This window comes from Apodemus sylvaticus, chromosome X, assembly GCF_947179515.1.
Source record: "Apodemus sylvaticus chromosome X, mApoSyl1.1, whole genome shotgun sequence".
NCBI lineage: Eukaryota > Metazoa > Chordata > Mammalia > Rodentia > Muridae > Apodemus > Apodemus sylvaticus.
This window is the reverse complement of record NC_067495.1, coordinates 14570835-14587357: the sequence shown is the minus strand read 5'-3', so window position 1 is coordinate 14587357 and position 16523 is coordinate 14570835. Positions and strand designations below refer to the sequence as shown.

Below are 16523 nucleotides of genomic sequence, written 5' to 3'. Positions count from 1 at the left end.
GCTGCTGAGCACCAGTCACTGGGCACAGGACTCCAGCTGCTGAGCAGAGTAGCTGATTCCTGTCTTGGAGGATTCCTAACTCTCTTGGACAGCCACCATCCTGTCTCTAGTGCTTCCTTCCCAGGGGTGTAGGGAACCCCAGAGACAGAGCCTCACAGCAGAAGCCCATCCAGGTTTATAACTTCTTCCTCAGGCTCCTGCCACCTACAATTAGGGACCAGGAAAAAGCACAGAGGCACTCACTGGAGAGGTTCACCATTTACCCCCACAGATAAGTGTCTCTCCATTTTCACACTGCAGCCTTGGAGCCCTCCAGGACCCTGGAAACAGAAGCACAGCTCACCTGCAAAGCTGCAGAAGAGGACATGGAAAGCACAAACCTGAACAAGAAAAGATCTGGTCAGAAGAGGCAGAGGAGCAGATCTCCAGTCCCGCCCCAAAGGAACATAGTGGGCTGCAGAATTTCCCATGAGTGGAAGGAAGGCAATGGTCTGATCACACAGTGGAAGGGTACTGTGCTGGATCAGGTGCCTGTAAACCCCTCTCTCTACCTGGTGAAATATGATGGGGTAGACTGTGTCTATGGACTGGAACTCCAAACAGATGAGAGGGTATTGTCCCTAAAAGTTCTTGCTGACAAGGTGACATCTCAAGCCACTGATGTCAGCCTTGCTCATACCATAATTGGCAAAGCAGTGGCGCACAGGTTTGAGGGTGAGCATGGTTCTAAAGAGGAATGGAGAGGCATGGTCCTGGGCCAAGCACCAGTGCTAAATAGTAGTTTTTATATGACTTACGAGAGAGATCCCGTGTTGTACGTATACCAGGTTCTAGAAGATTTTAAAGAGGGAGACCTCCGTATCTTGGAAGGGTTCAGTGATCCCCCTCCCTTAGACATCAACCTGGAGCTTATGCATGGCCTGGTAGGCACACAGGTGGGATACACCAAAGGTGATGGCACAAGAAGGGTCGGAATGATCATTCGGCAGGTTGAGGCCAAGCCCACTGTGTTCTTTGTCAAGTTTGACAATGATTCACTTATCTATGTCTATCACGTGGTAAAGAAGTTCTAGCCAATTGTCAAGGCGCTGCCACAGCTGTAGAAATAAAGCTATCAAAGAGTTAACTCAGGAACTTTGGGACACTTGCCTCTCCCAGAAGACATGAAGAGTCATAGACCCTCTTCCCTGGGATTTGGGTCTGGGGAGGGTTATTATTATAAAGTTGTCTCTCTAGAGAATATAAAAATGGTCATATTTGAAACAGAGGATATAAAAATGGTCATATTTGAAACAGGGAGCATATAGAATTGACTATATAGACAATTTCACTTAGAAAAATCTTTATAATTGTTATTTAGATGACTTAAATTTATAGCCAAGATATTAAGACATGAGTCAGATAGTCTTTTAAGATAGTACAGATGACAAAGGTTCTGTTTGACAGAGATGATAGACTGGGTGTTAGGTAGATCTTAAACTTTTATAATTTCAAAACTCGATTTCTATTTAGAGAGTAAGTCTTTTTTCTCTATTTTTAATAGATATATTATTTATAATTCAAATTTTGTCCCCTTTCCTGGTACACCCCCCCCCCCCGAAAATCCCATAAGCCATCTCCCCCCGTGCCCCCTTCTCCAATAAACCCTCTCCTGCTTCCCTGTCCTGGTATTCCTCCACAAGGTGGCATCCAGGACGATGGGCTTGTCATTCCTTTGCAGTCTAACAAGGTCATCCTCAGCTGCCTAAGCATCTGGAGTCATGGTTAAGCTCATGTGTATTCCTTGGTTAATATTTTTGTCCCTGGGAGCTCTGGGAATACTGGGTGGCTCATATTGTCATTCCTCCTATGGCACTGCAAACCCCTTCGGCTCCTTGGGTCCTTTCTCTATCTCCTCCATTGAGGACCCTGTGCTAAGTTCAATGTCTAGCTGAGAATGTCCCTCTCTGTAGTTTTCAGGCACTAGCACAACCTTCCTGGTGACAGCTATATCCAGCTCTGGTCAGCAAGCACTTCTGGGCATCATTAATAGTGTCTTGGTTTTGTAACTATATAAGGGTTGGATCACTAATTGGCTTAGTCTCTGGATGGTCTTTTCCTCAGTCTCTGTTCCAAACTTTGTCTCTCTATCTCCTTCTGTGTGTATTTTGTTCCCCCTACTCAAAAGGACCAGAGTATCCATACTATGGTCTTCCTCCTTCTTAGAAATGTGAATTGAGTCATAGGTATTCCAAGCTTGTGGGCTAATATCCACTTATCACTGAGTGCATACCATGTGTGTTCTTTAGTGATTGGTTTACTTCACTTAGGAGGATATTTTCAACTTCCACCCAAAAATAAGGATTTCATGAATTCATTGTTTCTAATAGCTGTGTAGTATTCCATTTTGTAAATATACCATATTTCCCATATCCATTCCTCCATTGAGGGACATCAGGGTTCTTTCCAGCTTCTGGTTATTATGAATAGGGCTGCTTTAAACATGGTGGAGCATGTGCCCTTATTACATGCTGGGAATCCTATGAGTATATGCCCAGGGATGGTATAACAGGGTCCTCCAGTAGTGTCATGCCCAGTTTTCTGGGGAAACGACAGACTGATTTCCACAGTGGTTGTACCAGCTTGTAATTACACCAGCAGTGAAGGAGTGTGCTTCTGTCTCCACATCCTCACCAGCACCTGCTGTTTCCTGAGCTTTTGATCTTAGCCATTCTGACCAGCCTGGGATGAAATTTCAGGGTTGTTTTGATTTGCATTTCCATGATGACTAAAAATGTTGAACATTTTTCATTCCTCATGTTGAATGTTACAGCCATTCAACATTCCTCAGGTGAAAATTATTTGTTTAGCTCTGTACCCCATTTTTTAATAGGATTAAACTGCTGGAGTCCACCTTCTTCTGTTCTTTGTATATATTGGATATAAGCTCTCTGTTGGATGTAGGGTTTGTAAAGATCTTTACCCAATTTGTTTGCTGCTGTTTTGTCCTATTGACAGTGTCCTTTGCATTACAGAATCTTTGTAATTTTATGAGGTCCAATTTGCCAATTCTTGATCTTAGAGCATAAGCTGTTGTTCTGTTCAGGAAAATTTCCCCTGTGCCCATGTGTTCAAGACTCCTCCCCACTTCCTTTTCTATTAATTTTAGTGTGTCTGGTTTTATGTGGAGGTCCTTGATTCACTTGAACTTGAGCTTTGTACAAGAAAATAAGAATGGATTGATTGGCATTCTTCTACCTGCTAGCCACCAGTTGAACCAGCACCACTTGTTGTAAAGGGTCTCTTTGCAGGGCAGTGGTGGCACACTCCTGTAATCCCAACACTCTGGGAGGCAGAGACAGGCAGATTTCTGAGTTCGAGGCAAGCCTGGTCTGCAATGTGAGTTCCAGTACAGCCAGGGCTATACAAAGAAAGCCTGTCTCGAATGAAAAAAAAAAAAAAAAAGAAAAAAAAAAAAGAAAATAGAAAACAAAATCCAAAACACAAAAAAGAAAAGAAAAGAACAGAAAAGGGTCTTGTTTTTTCTATTGGATGGTTTTAGCTCCTTAGTAAAAAAGATCAAGTGACCATAGGTATCTGGGTTAATTTCTGGATCTTCAGTTCTGTTCCATTGATGTACTTGCCTGCCACTGCATCAATACCATGAGGGTTTTTATCACTATTGCACTGTAGTACTACTTGAGGTCTGGGATACTGATTCTCGCAGAAGGACCTTTAAGGTTGAAAAGAGTTTTAGCTACCATGGCTTTTGTTATTCCAGATGAATTTGAGAATTTCTCTTTCTAACTCTAAGAAGAATTGAGTTGGTATTTTGATGGGGATTGCATTGAATCTGTACATTGCTTTAGGCAAGATGGCCATTTTTACTACATTAATTCTGCCAATCCACAAGCATGGGAGATCGTTCTAACTTCTGAGGTTTTCTTGGATTTCTTTCTTCAGAGACTTGAAGTTCTTTTCATACAGATCTTTCACTCACTTGGTTAGAGTTACACGAAGCTTCTTTATATTTTTGTGACTATTGTGAACGATATTATTTCCCTAATTTTTTTCTCGGCATTTTTTGTTTGTTTGTTTGTTTGTTTGTTTTTGTATAGGAAGGCTACTGGTTTGTTTCAGTTAATTTTATATCTGGCCACTTTGCTGACATTTTTTATCATCTGTAAGAGTTTTCTGGTGGAGTTTTTTGGGTCACTTAAGTATACTATCATATACTCTGCAAATAGTGATAATTTGGTTTCTTCCTTTGCAATTTGTATCCCTTTGACATCCTTTTGTTGTCTAATTGCTCTAGCTAGAACTTCAAGTACTATATTGAGTATATATGGAGAGAGTGCAGCCTTGCCAAGTCCCTGATTTTAGTGGGATTGCTTCAAGTTTCTCTCCATTTTGTTTGATGTTGGCTACTTGTTTGCTGTATATTGCTTTTAATATGTTTAGGTATGGGCCTTGAATTCCTGATCTTTCCAAGACTTTTAACATGAAAGGATGCTGAATTTTGACAAATGATTTTTCAGCATCTAATGAAATGTCCATGGGGTTTTTTCTTTGAGTTTGTAGTGGATTACATTGATTGATTTCCATATATTGAACACTGGGATGTAGCCTACTTGATGATGGTGAATAATCATTTTGATATGTTCTTGGGATCAGTTGGCAAGAATTTTCGCATCAATATTCACGAAGGGAATTGGTCTGAAATTCTCTTTCTTTGTTGCATCTTTGTGTTGTTTTGGTATCACCATAATTGTGGCTTACAGAATGAGTGGGGTAGGGTTCCTTCTGTTTCTATTTTGTGGGAAATTTTGAAAAGTATTGGAGTTAGGTCTTCTTTGGAAATCTGATAGAATTCTGGACTAAAACCATCTGGTCCTGTGATTATTTTGTTTGGGAGATTTCAATGACCACTTCTATCTCTTTAGGGGATATAGGACTGTTTAGATGGTATATCTGAACCTGGTTTAATTTAGGTATTTGGTATCTGTGTATGAAATTGTCCATTTCATCCAGATTTTACAGTTGTGTTGAGTATAGGCATTTGTGGTAGGATCTGATGATTTTTTAAAATTTCTTCATTTTTTGTTGTTCTATCTCCCTTTTCATTTCTGATTTTGTTAATTTGGATACTGTCTCTTTGTTTCTCTGGATTGTCGGGCTAAGGGTTATTTTCTCAAAGAACCAGCTCCTGTTTTTGTTGATTCTTTGTATAGTCCTTTTTGTTTCTACTTGGTTGATTTTAGCCCTGAGTTTGATAATTACCTGCCTTCTACTCCTCTTGGGTGTATTAGATTCCTTCTGTTCTTGAGCTTTCATGTGTGCTGTAAATCTGCTAGTGTATGCTCTCTCTGGTTTCTTTTTGGAGGCACTCAGATCTATGAGTTTTCCTCTAAGCACAGCTTTCATTGTGTCTCATAAATGTGGGTATGTTTTGCCTTTATTTTGATTAAAGTCCTAAAAGTCGTTGACTACTTTCCTTATTTCTTCCTTAACCAAGTTATCATGAAGTAGCGTATTGTTCAGCTTTCATGTGTACATGGTCTTTCTGTTGTTTTTGCTGCTATTTAAGACCATCCTTTCTCCATAGTGATCTATTAGGGGGCATGGGATTTGTTTGATCTTCTTATATCTGTTGAGGTCTGTTTTGTGACCAAATATATGGTCAATTTTAGAGAAGGTACCATGAGGCACTGGGAAGAAGATATATTCTTTTGATTTAGGATGAAATGTTCTGTAGATATCTGTTAAATCCATTGGGTCCAAAACTTCAGTTAGTTTCACTATGTCTTTGTTTAGTTTGTGTTTCCATGATGTCTCCATTGAGGAGGGTGCTGTGTGGAATTCACCCACAATTATCGTGTGGAGTGCAATGTGTGCTTTGAGCTTTTGTAAAGTTTCTTTTATGAATGAGGGTGTCCTTGCATTTGGAGCATAGATGTTCAGGATTGAAAGCTCTTTTGAGAAGATTTTTCCTTTGAAGTGTACAAAGTGTCCTTCCTTTTCTTTTCTGAAGACTTTTTGTTGAAAGTCAATTTTATCAGATGTTAGAATAGCTACTCCAGCTTGTTTCCTGGGATTATTTTCTCCAAAACTGTTTTCCAGGATTTTACTATGTGGTAGTGTTTGGTTTTAACACTGGGGTGTGTTTCCTGTATGCAGCAAAATGCTGGGTCCTGTTTACATATCCAGTCTGTTAGTCGATGTCTTTTTATTGGGGAGTTGACTCTATTGATATTAAAAGATATTAAGGAATAGTGATTATTACTTCCTGTCATTTTTGATGCTATTTTTATGTTTGAGTGGTTATCTTCTTTTGGGTTTGTTGAAAGAAAATTACTATCTTTCTTCTTCTAGAGTTTATTTGCCCTCGTTATATTGGTGCTTTCCATCTATTGTCCTTTGTAGGGCTAGATTTGTGGAAAGATATTGTGTAAATTTGGTTTAATCTTGGAATATGTTGGTTTCTCCATCTATGGTGATTGAGAGTTTTTCTGGGTGTAGTAGTCTAGACTGGCATTTGTGTTCTCTTAGGGTCTATATGACATCTGCCCAGGATCTTCTACCTTTCATTGTCTCTGGTGAGAAATCTGGTATAATTCTGATAGATCTTCCTTTATATGTTATTTGGCTTTTTTAAAAAAAAAATCTTACTGCTTTTAATATTCTCTCTTTGTTTACTACATTTGGTGTTTTGATCATTATGTGATGGGAGGAATTCCTGCTCTGGTCCAGCCGGTTTGAAGTTCTGTAGGTTTCATGTATGTTCATTTGCATCTCTCTTTTTGGGTTAGGTAAGTTTTCTTCTATAATTTGGTTGAAGATATCTACTGTCCTTTTAAGTTGTAAATCTTCATACTCTTTTATACCTTTAATCCTTAGGATTTGTCTGCTTATTGTGTCCTGGATTTCCTGGATATTGTGGGTCACAAATGTTTTGCATTTTACATTTTCTTTGACTGTTGAGAATATGCTTTCTCTGGTATCATCCACACCTGAGATTCTTTCTTCTATCTCTTTTATTCTGTTGTTGATGCTTGCATCTATGATTCTCGATGTCTTTCCAAAGGTTTCTATCTCCACAGTTGTGTCACTTTGTGATTTATTAGTTGTTTCTACTTCTGTTTTTAGTTCTTGGGTGGTTTTGTTTAGTTCCTTCACTTGTTTGTTTGCATTTTCCTGTAATTCTTTAAGAGATTTTTTGTTTTCTCTTTAAGCAATTTTCCCTGTTGACCCATGTTCTCCAATATTTCTTTCAGGGATTTGTATGTTTCCTTTGCAAGGGCATCTACCTGTTCACTCGTGTTCTCCTGAAGTTCACTAAGGGCATTATTTATATCCTTCTTGAATTCCTCTATCAGCATCATGAAATGTGATTTTAAATCCATATCTTGCCTTTCTGGTGTGTAGGGTTATCCAGGATTTGCTGTTGTGTGAGAACTTGGTTTAAATGGTGCCTTGTTGCCTTGGTTTCTATTGGTAATGTTCTCGCATTTGCCTTTTGCCATCTGGTTATCTATGGTATTAGCTGGTGTTGCTGTCTTTGACTGTGGCTTATCTGTCTTGCAAGCCTCTGTACATGTGCTCCTGGGAGACCTGTTATCTGTGTACAGAGGTATGTAGGTACTTCTGTGAGACCTGCTCGCTCTCTTGTGGTTGAATGTGTATGTGTGTCCACAGTCAACTCTGGGTGCAGGTGGAAATCAGAATTGAGAGTAAGTCTTCATAGTTATGTAAATGAATCTAGTTGAGGACCCACCTCCCTCCACATAGATAAAAGCCTTTCTTTTTCGAGACCGACCTCACAGGTTCTGGCCTTGAGGAAGAAGAAAGTCCAAGTTGAGATATATGGACCTGAGTAAGTCTGGAGAGATGTATTGGAGGTTGCTGAGTAAGTGTGTAGAGAGATTTAGTCCAGGTTGCTGAGAAATTCTACCATTACAGAGGGACAGAGGAGTAGAGGGAACTGAGAAAAAGAGAGAAAAAAAGAGATGAAAGCTATAGAGTCCTGGCTATAGTAGTCAGGAAATGCAGAGAAGAGAGACAGAAAAGGACCAGTTCGAATACTACAAGGACAGAAGCCACTGGGCCTGAGCATACCCTAGAGGAAGACAGGAAGAGGAATTCCCAGTCCTTGGGAAAAAAGCCTCCAAGTGGTAAAGGTGTTAGCCCTGGGTGAAGACAGTAACTAGGGGAGATGGGTCACGCCTAGGTTCTGACCACCTCTTCCAACCCAGGGTAACTCAGGGTAGAGGAGAAAACTACTCAGTTCTTGGTGGACACAGGGGCTCAACACTCAGTCCTAGAATGGCTATGTTTCCAAGTGAAGATCTTGTGTCCAAGAAGCCACTGGCACCAAAATGTATTCATGGACTACTGAAGAACAGGAGACTTGGAGATAGGATGGGTAGCCCATTAATTTATGGTCACCTCAGACTGTCCCTACCCTCTGTTGGAGCAATACATACTCTCCAAAATATCAGCCCATATCCACTTCCTGCCCGATGGACCATAGCTCACTGGCCTGAAAGGAAAGATTAACCCCTGCCAAAAGTAGAAGCTACAGATGGGAACAGTTTTCTCCATGAAGGTCGGAGATGAGCAGGAGTAGCTGTAGTGGACAGAACGAATGTCATCTGGGAAGAGCCTCCACCCTCTGGCACTCAACGCAGAAAGTGTTGTTACTACCTCTGAATCCTGTGACATCACATAGTTGACAGTGGGACTTGTACACCTTTCGCCAAGGCAACAGCCACCATATTCCCAGAATCCATTGTGCTCAGCTTTACCTGTGACAATGTCACCATCCATAATTATTAGATGAGCACCCCCTCTTCTCTCTTTCTTCCCCTCTTCCCATTCCACAGCCACTTTGCCCTTTCCCTACTCAACACACCTCACATGGAACTGTTTGGCATGGTGTGGCCTTTCTGGAGTTGCTGCTGCATGCTGATCCCAAAATTGGTGCAGAATCCTGGGCATCACTATGCAGGGGAGCTGTGGACCCAGGTGACCAGCTGTTGCCATCTGGCATGGTTGGGAACCCCTGCTGCTGCTGGAGAACTGATGCTATCACCATCACAGCCTACAGCCACTACTACAGCACATGGACTTGACCTGGTAGCACCCGCCTAAATGTGGATTCCACCACTGTTTAGACCATTGTTGCTGCTGCTTCTGCGAGACTCTCAGGCTTCTCCCATGTGAGCTGTGTGTTGCAGCCTATCAAGGGGAATTGACTCCTGGCCAACCAACCAAACTGTTCCACATTTCCTGCTACTGGACTGCAAATTCCTGCAAACACACACCGGCCATATCAATTGGTAAGGAGTTTCCCTGTTTACTGGAGGCACCCTTAGGCCCAGATAAAGCCTGGCCAACCTCTTTTGGGCTAAGGGTTGGCTTTCAATGCTCACTCCATATGACTGGCCTCCTGGCTGACATTTGTGTTAGGACATATAGCCCTTGGGTGACTTCCCCTCTCAAAAGCCATCTAAAATTCCCTGAAACTCTTGCAGCTGCTGAAAAAATCTTGTACCAGGTTGGGTTGCTTAAAGACATTTCTGGGAAATGTCACAGGGCCCCTAGATTTTCTCATGATGACCTGAATTTCTAGCTTGGCCTTAACCATGTTGCTAACAGTCCTCTGGGATGCTGGTACAGATTATTGAGCAACTCCCCTATCATACCATGGGCGCTAACTTGTCTTTGACCATACCTCTAGGCACCCTACTGGGATGTCTTCTGGAAAATCTCAAATCTCTGAAACTAACACCCAATTTGAGGTGCTCAAAACAGATATACCTCTGCAATAAGGTCTGGATTCAATAACCTTTAGATATTCCAAATTGCCACCTAATACCACTCTCGACCTGATCATTTTAAGAGATCTCCATACATAGTGCCAGCAGTCCAGTAAATGGAATCTTTTGTTTTATATATTCAAACTTTCACGTATCTCCACTCTAAACCCTCCCTCTGCTCTTTGTGTCCTCCAACCCAACTTTTCTTAGCTATGAAACCTCCCCACCTTCCATTAGATGATGCTGTCCTTGATCCTGCCAATGAGCCATCTCCCATAAGCTGTAGATCTGCCACTGTGCCTGCGAAAACCCAAACTGCCACCTCAGTTTCTCTTTCTCACCAGGCCAGGAACCTACTAACTTGACCTCTCCTGATGTCCCTCTTCTCCTTCTGTGCCAGCTACAGGTTGCTCTAAAGGCCCTGAAGTGGTATCGACCTTTGACCCTCCTATCACATGTTAAAAGGATACAGCCCCAGTACTTCTCCTCCAAGAACACCTGACCCAGCACTGGTCTGTCCTTTAAGGGAAGTGGCTGGAGTTGATGGTCTGGTTAGAGTACATGTTCCTTTCTTGCTGAGTGAACTTTCTCAAATATAAGCAGACTCTGTTCCATGTTTCTAACATATCAAGCTTTATTAAGGAGTTCCAGTACATCACTCAATTTTGTAGTTTGACTTTCAATGATGCTAATATGATTTTTATTAATAATTTCCTTCCTGATGAATGCAAGTGAGTTTGGGAAGAGGCAAGTAGGCATGCAGGTGAAATTCCCCAAAGAGAAACTACATGTCCAGTCGGATCTGAGGCAGTGCCTGACCAGGTTCCCCGATGGAATTACAATTCCACAGGTGATATTTTATCCAGAGACAGGTTTATAATGCATTCTGGCCAGTCATAGAAAAGAAGCCTGTATACCAGTAAATTTTGAAAAACTTCAAGGAATTTTGTAGGACAAGCAGAAAAATCCATCTCAGTTCTGAGAATTCCTAACAGAGGCTTTATTAAAATACACCAATCTGGACCCTGAAAATGCAGAAGGTAGGCAACTTCTGATGACCTATTTTTTTCCCAGAGCGACCCTGACATAAAAGCTAAACCTTGGCATTTGGAGAGGGGGCCTCTAACTCCACAGGTGGATGTCTTGGTGCTGGACTTCAATGTGTACGATGATAAAGATGAAAACACCAAAAACAAAAGTACCACATGCTGGCAAAGGCTGTCTGTCCAGCTCTGGCTACTATCCCAGACACCTGGCCTTTTAAAGCTCAAGAACCACCAGCTCCCTGCTAGAGATGTGGTGAGTGGGGTCACTGGGTGAGCGCTTGCACTACCTCCCACCTTGCAAACCAAGAGGACCTTGTCCTAAGTGCCATTGGGAGGGACATTGGGCTGTCAATTGCCCTCCTGCCATGTAGAACAGAGGGATATCCCATCCAGGTACTCCTTCTCAAACCTGTTACCAAGCCCTTTCAGAGGCTCCAACAGGTTCTCCTTAAGGCCCCAGCCATATTATCTATTATCTCCATGACCTGACTTGTCCTTTTTTCCTCTATATAACTGAAAAGGAGGGATATGCCCTTGGAGCCTTAGGTCACCAAGTGGGACCTTCTTTTTGTCAAATAGACTAGATTTACCCATCCAGGGATGGGCACCTTGTATTCTTAGCTTAGCAGCTGTTAAACTCCTTATTCAACAGTCAGTGAAGCCAAACTTAGGGTCACCCATAACAGTCCTCTCTTCTCATAACCTGTCACAGCTTTTACCTTACAAAGGCTTGGAGATTCTCCCTACCTCCAGACTTCTTTCTCTTCAGGTAGCACTAATAGAAGATTCCACACTCACCTTCCAATCATGCCCCCCTCTCTTTATATTTCCAATCTTGTTCCCTGACCTAATTCTAACTACTCTCTGTCTCACTCCTGAACTGAGACTTTAGAGCAACTATTACCTCAGCTTCCACACATACAGGAGGGCACATTGACTCAATCCATCTGTACCTGGTACACAGATGGAAGCTCCTTTCTATGAGAAGGGACTAGAAAACCTGGCTATTCCATAGTGTCAGATCCAATGTGGTGGAGGCATAGGCCCTTCCTGCTCACACCACTAATCAGCCTGCTGAGCTAATAGCCATCACCTGTGCCTTTCAACCTGCACAGGGATGATCCTTCACTATCTACACAGATTCCACATGTGCTTTCCATGTCCTCCTGTCTCATGCCACTATCTGGAAGGAGTACAGGTTACTTTCTGAAAAAGGATGATCAATAACTAATGCAAACCACATTTTGGCCATGCTTCTGGCCTCCTATCTCCCCAAAACTATTGGGATTGGCCACTGCAGATCCTGCCAGATCAGCCAGGGCTGTGGCCCTTAGGGGCCTAAACTCATCTCACCTTCCCCAGGACACTCTTATACTGCAACCCACATCTCTACGTTCACCTCAAAACTCTGTCCTGTCTTTACCAACTCTTTCATCCTATCATCTAAGCACTGTCTTCTTTTGTTATGACCCACCTACAGCCTACTCCTGAGTACTTGTTTCTTAAAATATCACTGATTCTTGTAAATTCTGTCTGATGTCAGAATCCAACTCAAGGTATCATAGCACCCCTTTTCCTACCCATCATGCTAGAGGTTCCCTTCCTGGAACTGACTGGCAACTTGACTTTCCCCACATGCCTACTGTCAAATATGCCAAGTACCTCCTGGTCCTGGTGGATACCTTCTCATGGTGGGTGTAAGCATTTCCAATAACTAACAAAAGGTCTCAGACAGTCTCTGATCTCCTCCAAGCGACCATCCCCCTATTTGGTGCCCTGGACTCCCTTCAGTCAGGGAAAGGCCCTGAATTTACTTCCCAGATTTCTCAAATTCTATCTAAGACCCTAGACATCCCCTAGCATTTTCCCTTTCCCTACAACCCTCAATCTTCAGGTAAGGCAGAAAGAACTAATCTCTCTTTAAAAACCACTCTTGCTAACTTGCCACAGGAACTTTACCTTAACTTCTACCTCTGGCTCTTTTCAGGCCACAGGCTCTCCCCAGGCAACCTCTTCTCATCTTACCCTTTGAACTCATGCATGGACGTCCAATCTTAACTCCTTGGCTTTCACCTGAATGCTCTCCCCTCCCAGACCATCTACTCACCCATTATTTTGCCACCTTCTTTCTCTCCTATGGAACTTTTTTGACCACCATCTACCTCAGCCACAGATTGTCTCATGTCCACCGCCTGTCAACATTGGAGGCCAAGTCCTTCTGTCTCCTCCATATAGTTGGCACTCACCCCTCTCTCCCAAATGGCAGGACCCTTAACAAGTAATTCTCGTGACCTCTACAGCTGCTAAACTCGAAGGACTCCCTCATTCAGTAAACCTGTCTCACTTTAAACCTTTCATCCCTCCATCTAAAAATGACTCTTCTTCATACATATGGACCCTAACACAACTGTGCTCTGTTAAGCTCTGGAAGACATTGAGACCACCCAACTTGTCCCCAATTCCAGAAAATGAGACTCCACTCCAGCAGCTGAGCTCAGCCTCACTGGATTATATATGGGTTTCTTGTTCTCTTCCTGCTGTTCTTCATTTCCATCTAGGGCAGTACTTACATCTGGACATTTGAGGTTCAAGAAACCACCACAGATAACAGTCTTTCCAAATAGGATCAGGAAACTGCTCCATGGCCGATGCCAGGGACCAATAGAAATTGCTGTATCTGTTATCCCATCTAAATGTTATGACCTCTATACTTGCTTTCTCTTTGACCAGACAAAAGATATTGTAGATAATGGCCAGATGAATATGGGGGCTGCCCATATTGGTCTTGTCAGACACATATGCTAGGATCACAGATCCATCATTTCTTCTATCAACACCACAAGACCAATAAGACTCATGGGATTCCAGGTGGAAGACAGTTGTTGTTAGTAAGCTCTACAGTAAAAATCAGCCCAGTTCTCCAGTAAGTACTATCCATATTCAGAGAAAATATATCTCAATTGCCCAACCCCTAGATATCTTAAAAGTAGGGAAGATAATCAAATATTCCTCCAAGGTCCTTACATTTTTGACAGTACCCCTCATTAATGGCACTAACTTGTCATTTCCCCTTTTGCTTCAGACCTTAACCTTGGTGTACCAACTCCTTAATGTCACCAGACCTGATCGCTTTAAAGATTGCTGGTAATGAGTACCCCTGGAATCGACTCAAAATTGTAACTTACAGACTCTCTGGTGATACTGCCAAGTAACCTTACCTTATGTTTGTCAGCTGTCCTGATTCAGATGTTGCCATGTTTCCATACCTTACCTCTGTCCCTCACTTTGGCATGAAAATCGGTTTTAAGACCTCTGGGATATTTTCCGTAGGGACACTAAGTTCCCCAGACTGCAACAGAACCATAACCCTTGATATATCATCTCTTGCAGTCCAGAACACGTCAATTCTTTGTGGCACCCGGGTATATCATTGCCTACCTGCCACCTGGTCAGGAGCTTGCACGTTGGTACTCCTTTTCCCTGAACTGGGAGTAATCCAGGGAAAAGAGCCCCTGCCAATCCCAGCTGTGGATATGATAGCTGCCCAATACAAGAGGGCAGTTCAGGACGTGCCACTTTTCATCACTATGGGAACAGCCATAGGTGTTGGTACTGGAGTTTCAGGTATAATGACTTCCATGTCCCAGTGTAATACATTCACTTCCCAGTTTAAAAGCAATCTCCAAGGAATGACTGAAACTGTACTTATTATCCAGAAACAGATCTATTCATTGGAAGCCATGGTGGCACTTCAGAACCGATGGGGGCTTAGATGTCCTGACAGCTAAAGAAGGTAGTCTTTGCCTGTTCCTTCATGTAGAATGCTGTTTCTATGTCAACCAATCTGGGATTGTGAGAAAGAAATTCTAGGAGCTACAGTCAATCATAATGAATTTCAGGGATTGTGAGACCTCCAGTTTTGGGATTTTTGAAAACCCTACATGGAAGTGGGTGCTCCCTTTTGTAACAACTTTTCTAGTCTTGTTGGTGATATTATTTGCTCCCTGTCTCATTATACTTGTTTCTACATTCCTCTAACTGCAATAGAAATAAATAGAAATAAAATTCTAACCAAACTTTTAATCTGTTCCCGTGATAGGATTACCAGCTGCTGCCCACAGAAGTACCTGATGTGAACATTTGCCATGTGGAACCATTGGTGAAATACAGCTACACCCCAAAATTGACGACGCCCCTAGACAGCAGGAAGTAGTTTAAGAGACACATCGCCCTCATTCCCTTTTCACCACCGGCTTCCCCCTCCACTTTTTCCTTCTCATTATAATAACAAGAAGAGAAGAATGTTGGTACTAGGACCTCCCAAACCTGTGACATCACGTAGGCAACAGTGGGACCTGTCCACCCTGGTGCCAAGGCAATAGCCACCATATTCCCAGAATCCACTGGGGTCACCGTTATATGTGACCATGTCACCCTCAATGTATTTAAGAGGAATACCCCTCCTCTCTCTCTTCCCCTCTTCTCTTTCCATTGTCACTTTTACCCTTTCCCTTCTCAATAAACCTCATGTAGAACTGTTTGTCCTGGTGTGGTCTTTCTGGAGCTGCTGCCACCCACCAATCCCAAAAGAAAGTATAGCTAATTGCCCTCACCAAGACCTTGGAACTTAGATCCAGGAAGAAAATTAACATCCATGTGGATAGTGGGTATGTCTCTGCCACAGCCCACGTCCACAGAGATATATGCCAAGAGGAATGCTCACATCATAGGAAACAAATAGGACATCTCCAACCTCTTAGATGCCCTAATGAAGCCAGTAAACGTGAGTATTTTTCACTGCCCAGGACCTCAGAAGTGAAAAGACTCAGTGGGAAATAATCAGGAAGATCAAGTAGCTCGAGAAGTGGCTATGCAGGAGCCTATCCTGATTATGGCCCTGCAAGAGGCACCTACTGGAAAATGGGATTGGACTAAGTGATGGCCTCACTTAGAATATAATAATAATAATAATAAAAAGAGGACAATGGTGCACCCATGAAGGGAGAACTATACTCCCAGAATGTAAATAAAATACTTAATATGCCAAATGCACAGATGGACTCATTCAGGGGATAAAAAGCTTGTCCAAGCAGATACGGGACCTAAAATATATATTTATAAGACTCAGGTTTTGGACCGGAGAGATAGGAAAACAGTGTAAGATATGCTGGCAAGTGAATCCTTTTGTAGCCAAGAGTAAACAAGACCAAAGACCTAGGGGACAACAGCCTAGAATATATTGAGAGATTTTGTAAAATTTAAGATGGGAAAATATGGTTACTAATACCTTCTAGTGTTTGTAGATATTGTCTCTGGATGGGTTAAGACATTCCCCACCAAGCAGGAAACAGCTGCCATGATAAATAAATAGCCATTAGAAGAAATTTTCCTGAGAGTCAGAGTGCCGAAGGTTATCAGATCAGACAATGGTCCTGCTTTTGTCTCTTAAGCAATGAGTATGTTGAGGTCATTGAAAGGAGCACAAATGACACAACATCAACTCCATTACCAGAAATACTGCCCCAGTGTTGATAATGATTAATGAAAACTGCATTTCTAGAGATTTTTGACCAACTTGCACGGACCCTGTCTTAGTCAGACTATTCCTGCACAAACACCATGACCAAGAAGCAATTCGGGGAGGAAAAGCTTTATTCAGCTTACACTTCCACACAGCTGT

General features: G+C 42.3%; 1 protein-coding gene across 1 annotated transcript; it reads left to right on the top strand.

The window, feature by feature from the left end:
• The first annotated feature begins 355 nt into the window (after positions 1-355).
• On the top strand, positions 356-1073 carry LOC127675086 (spindlin-2-like). Its single transcript, XM_052171032.1, has one exon. It carries the CDS (start codon positions 366-368, stop codon positions 1071-1073), a length of 708 nt encoding a protein of 235 aa, XP_052026992.1. The 5' UTR covers positions 356-365.
• Positions 1074-16523: the final 15450 nt, after the last annotated feature.

Excerpts from the sequence above, each read along its gene's own strand:
- LOC127675086 (XM_052171032.1), top strand. The coding sequence starts at position 366 with ATGGAAAGCACAAACCTGAACAAGAAAAGATCTGGTCAGAAGAGGCAG.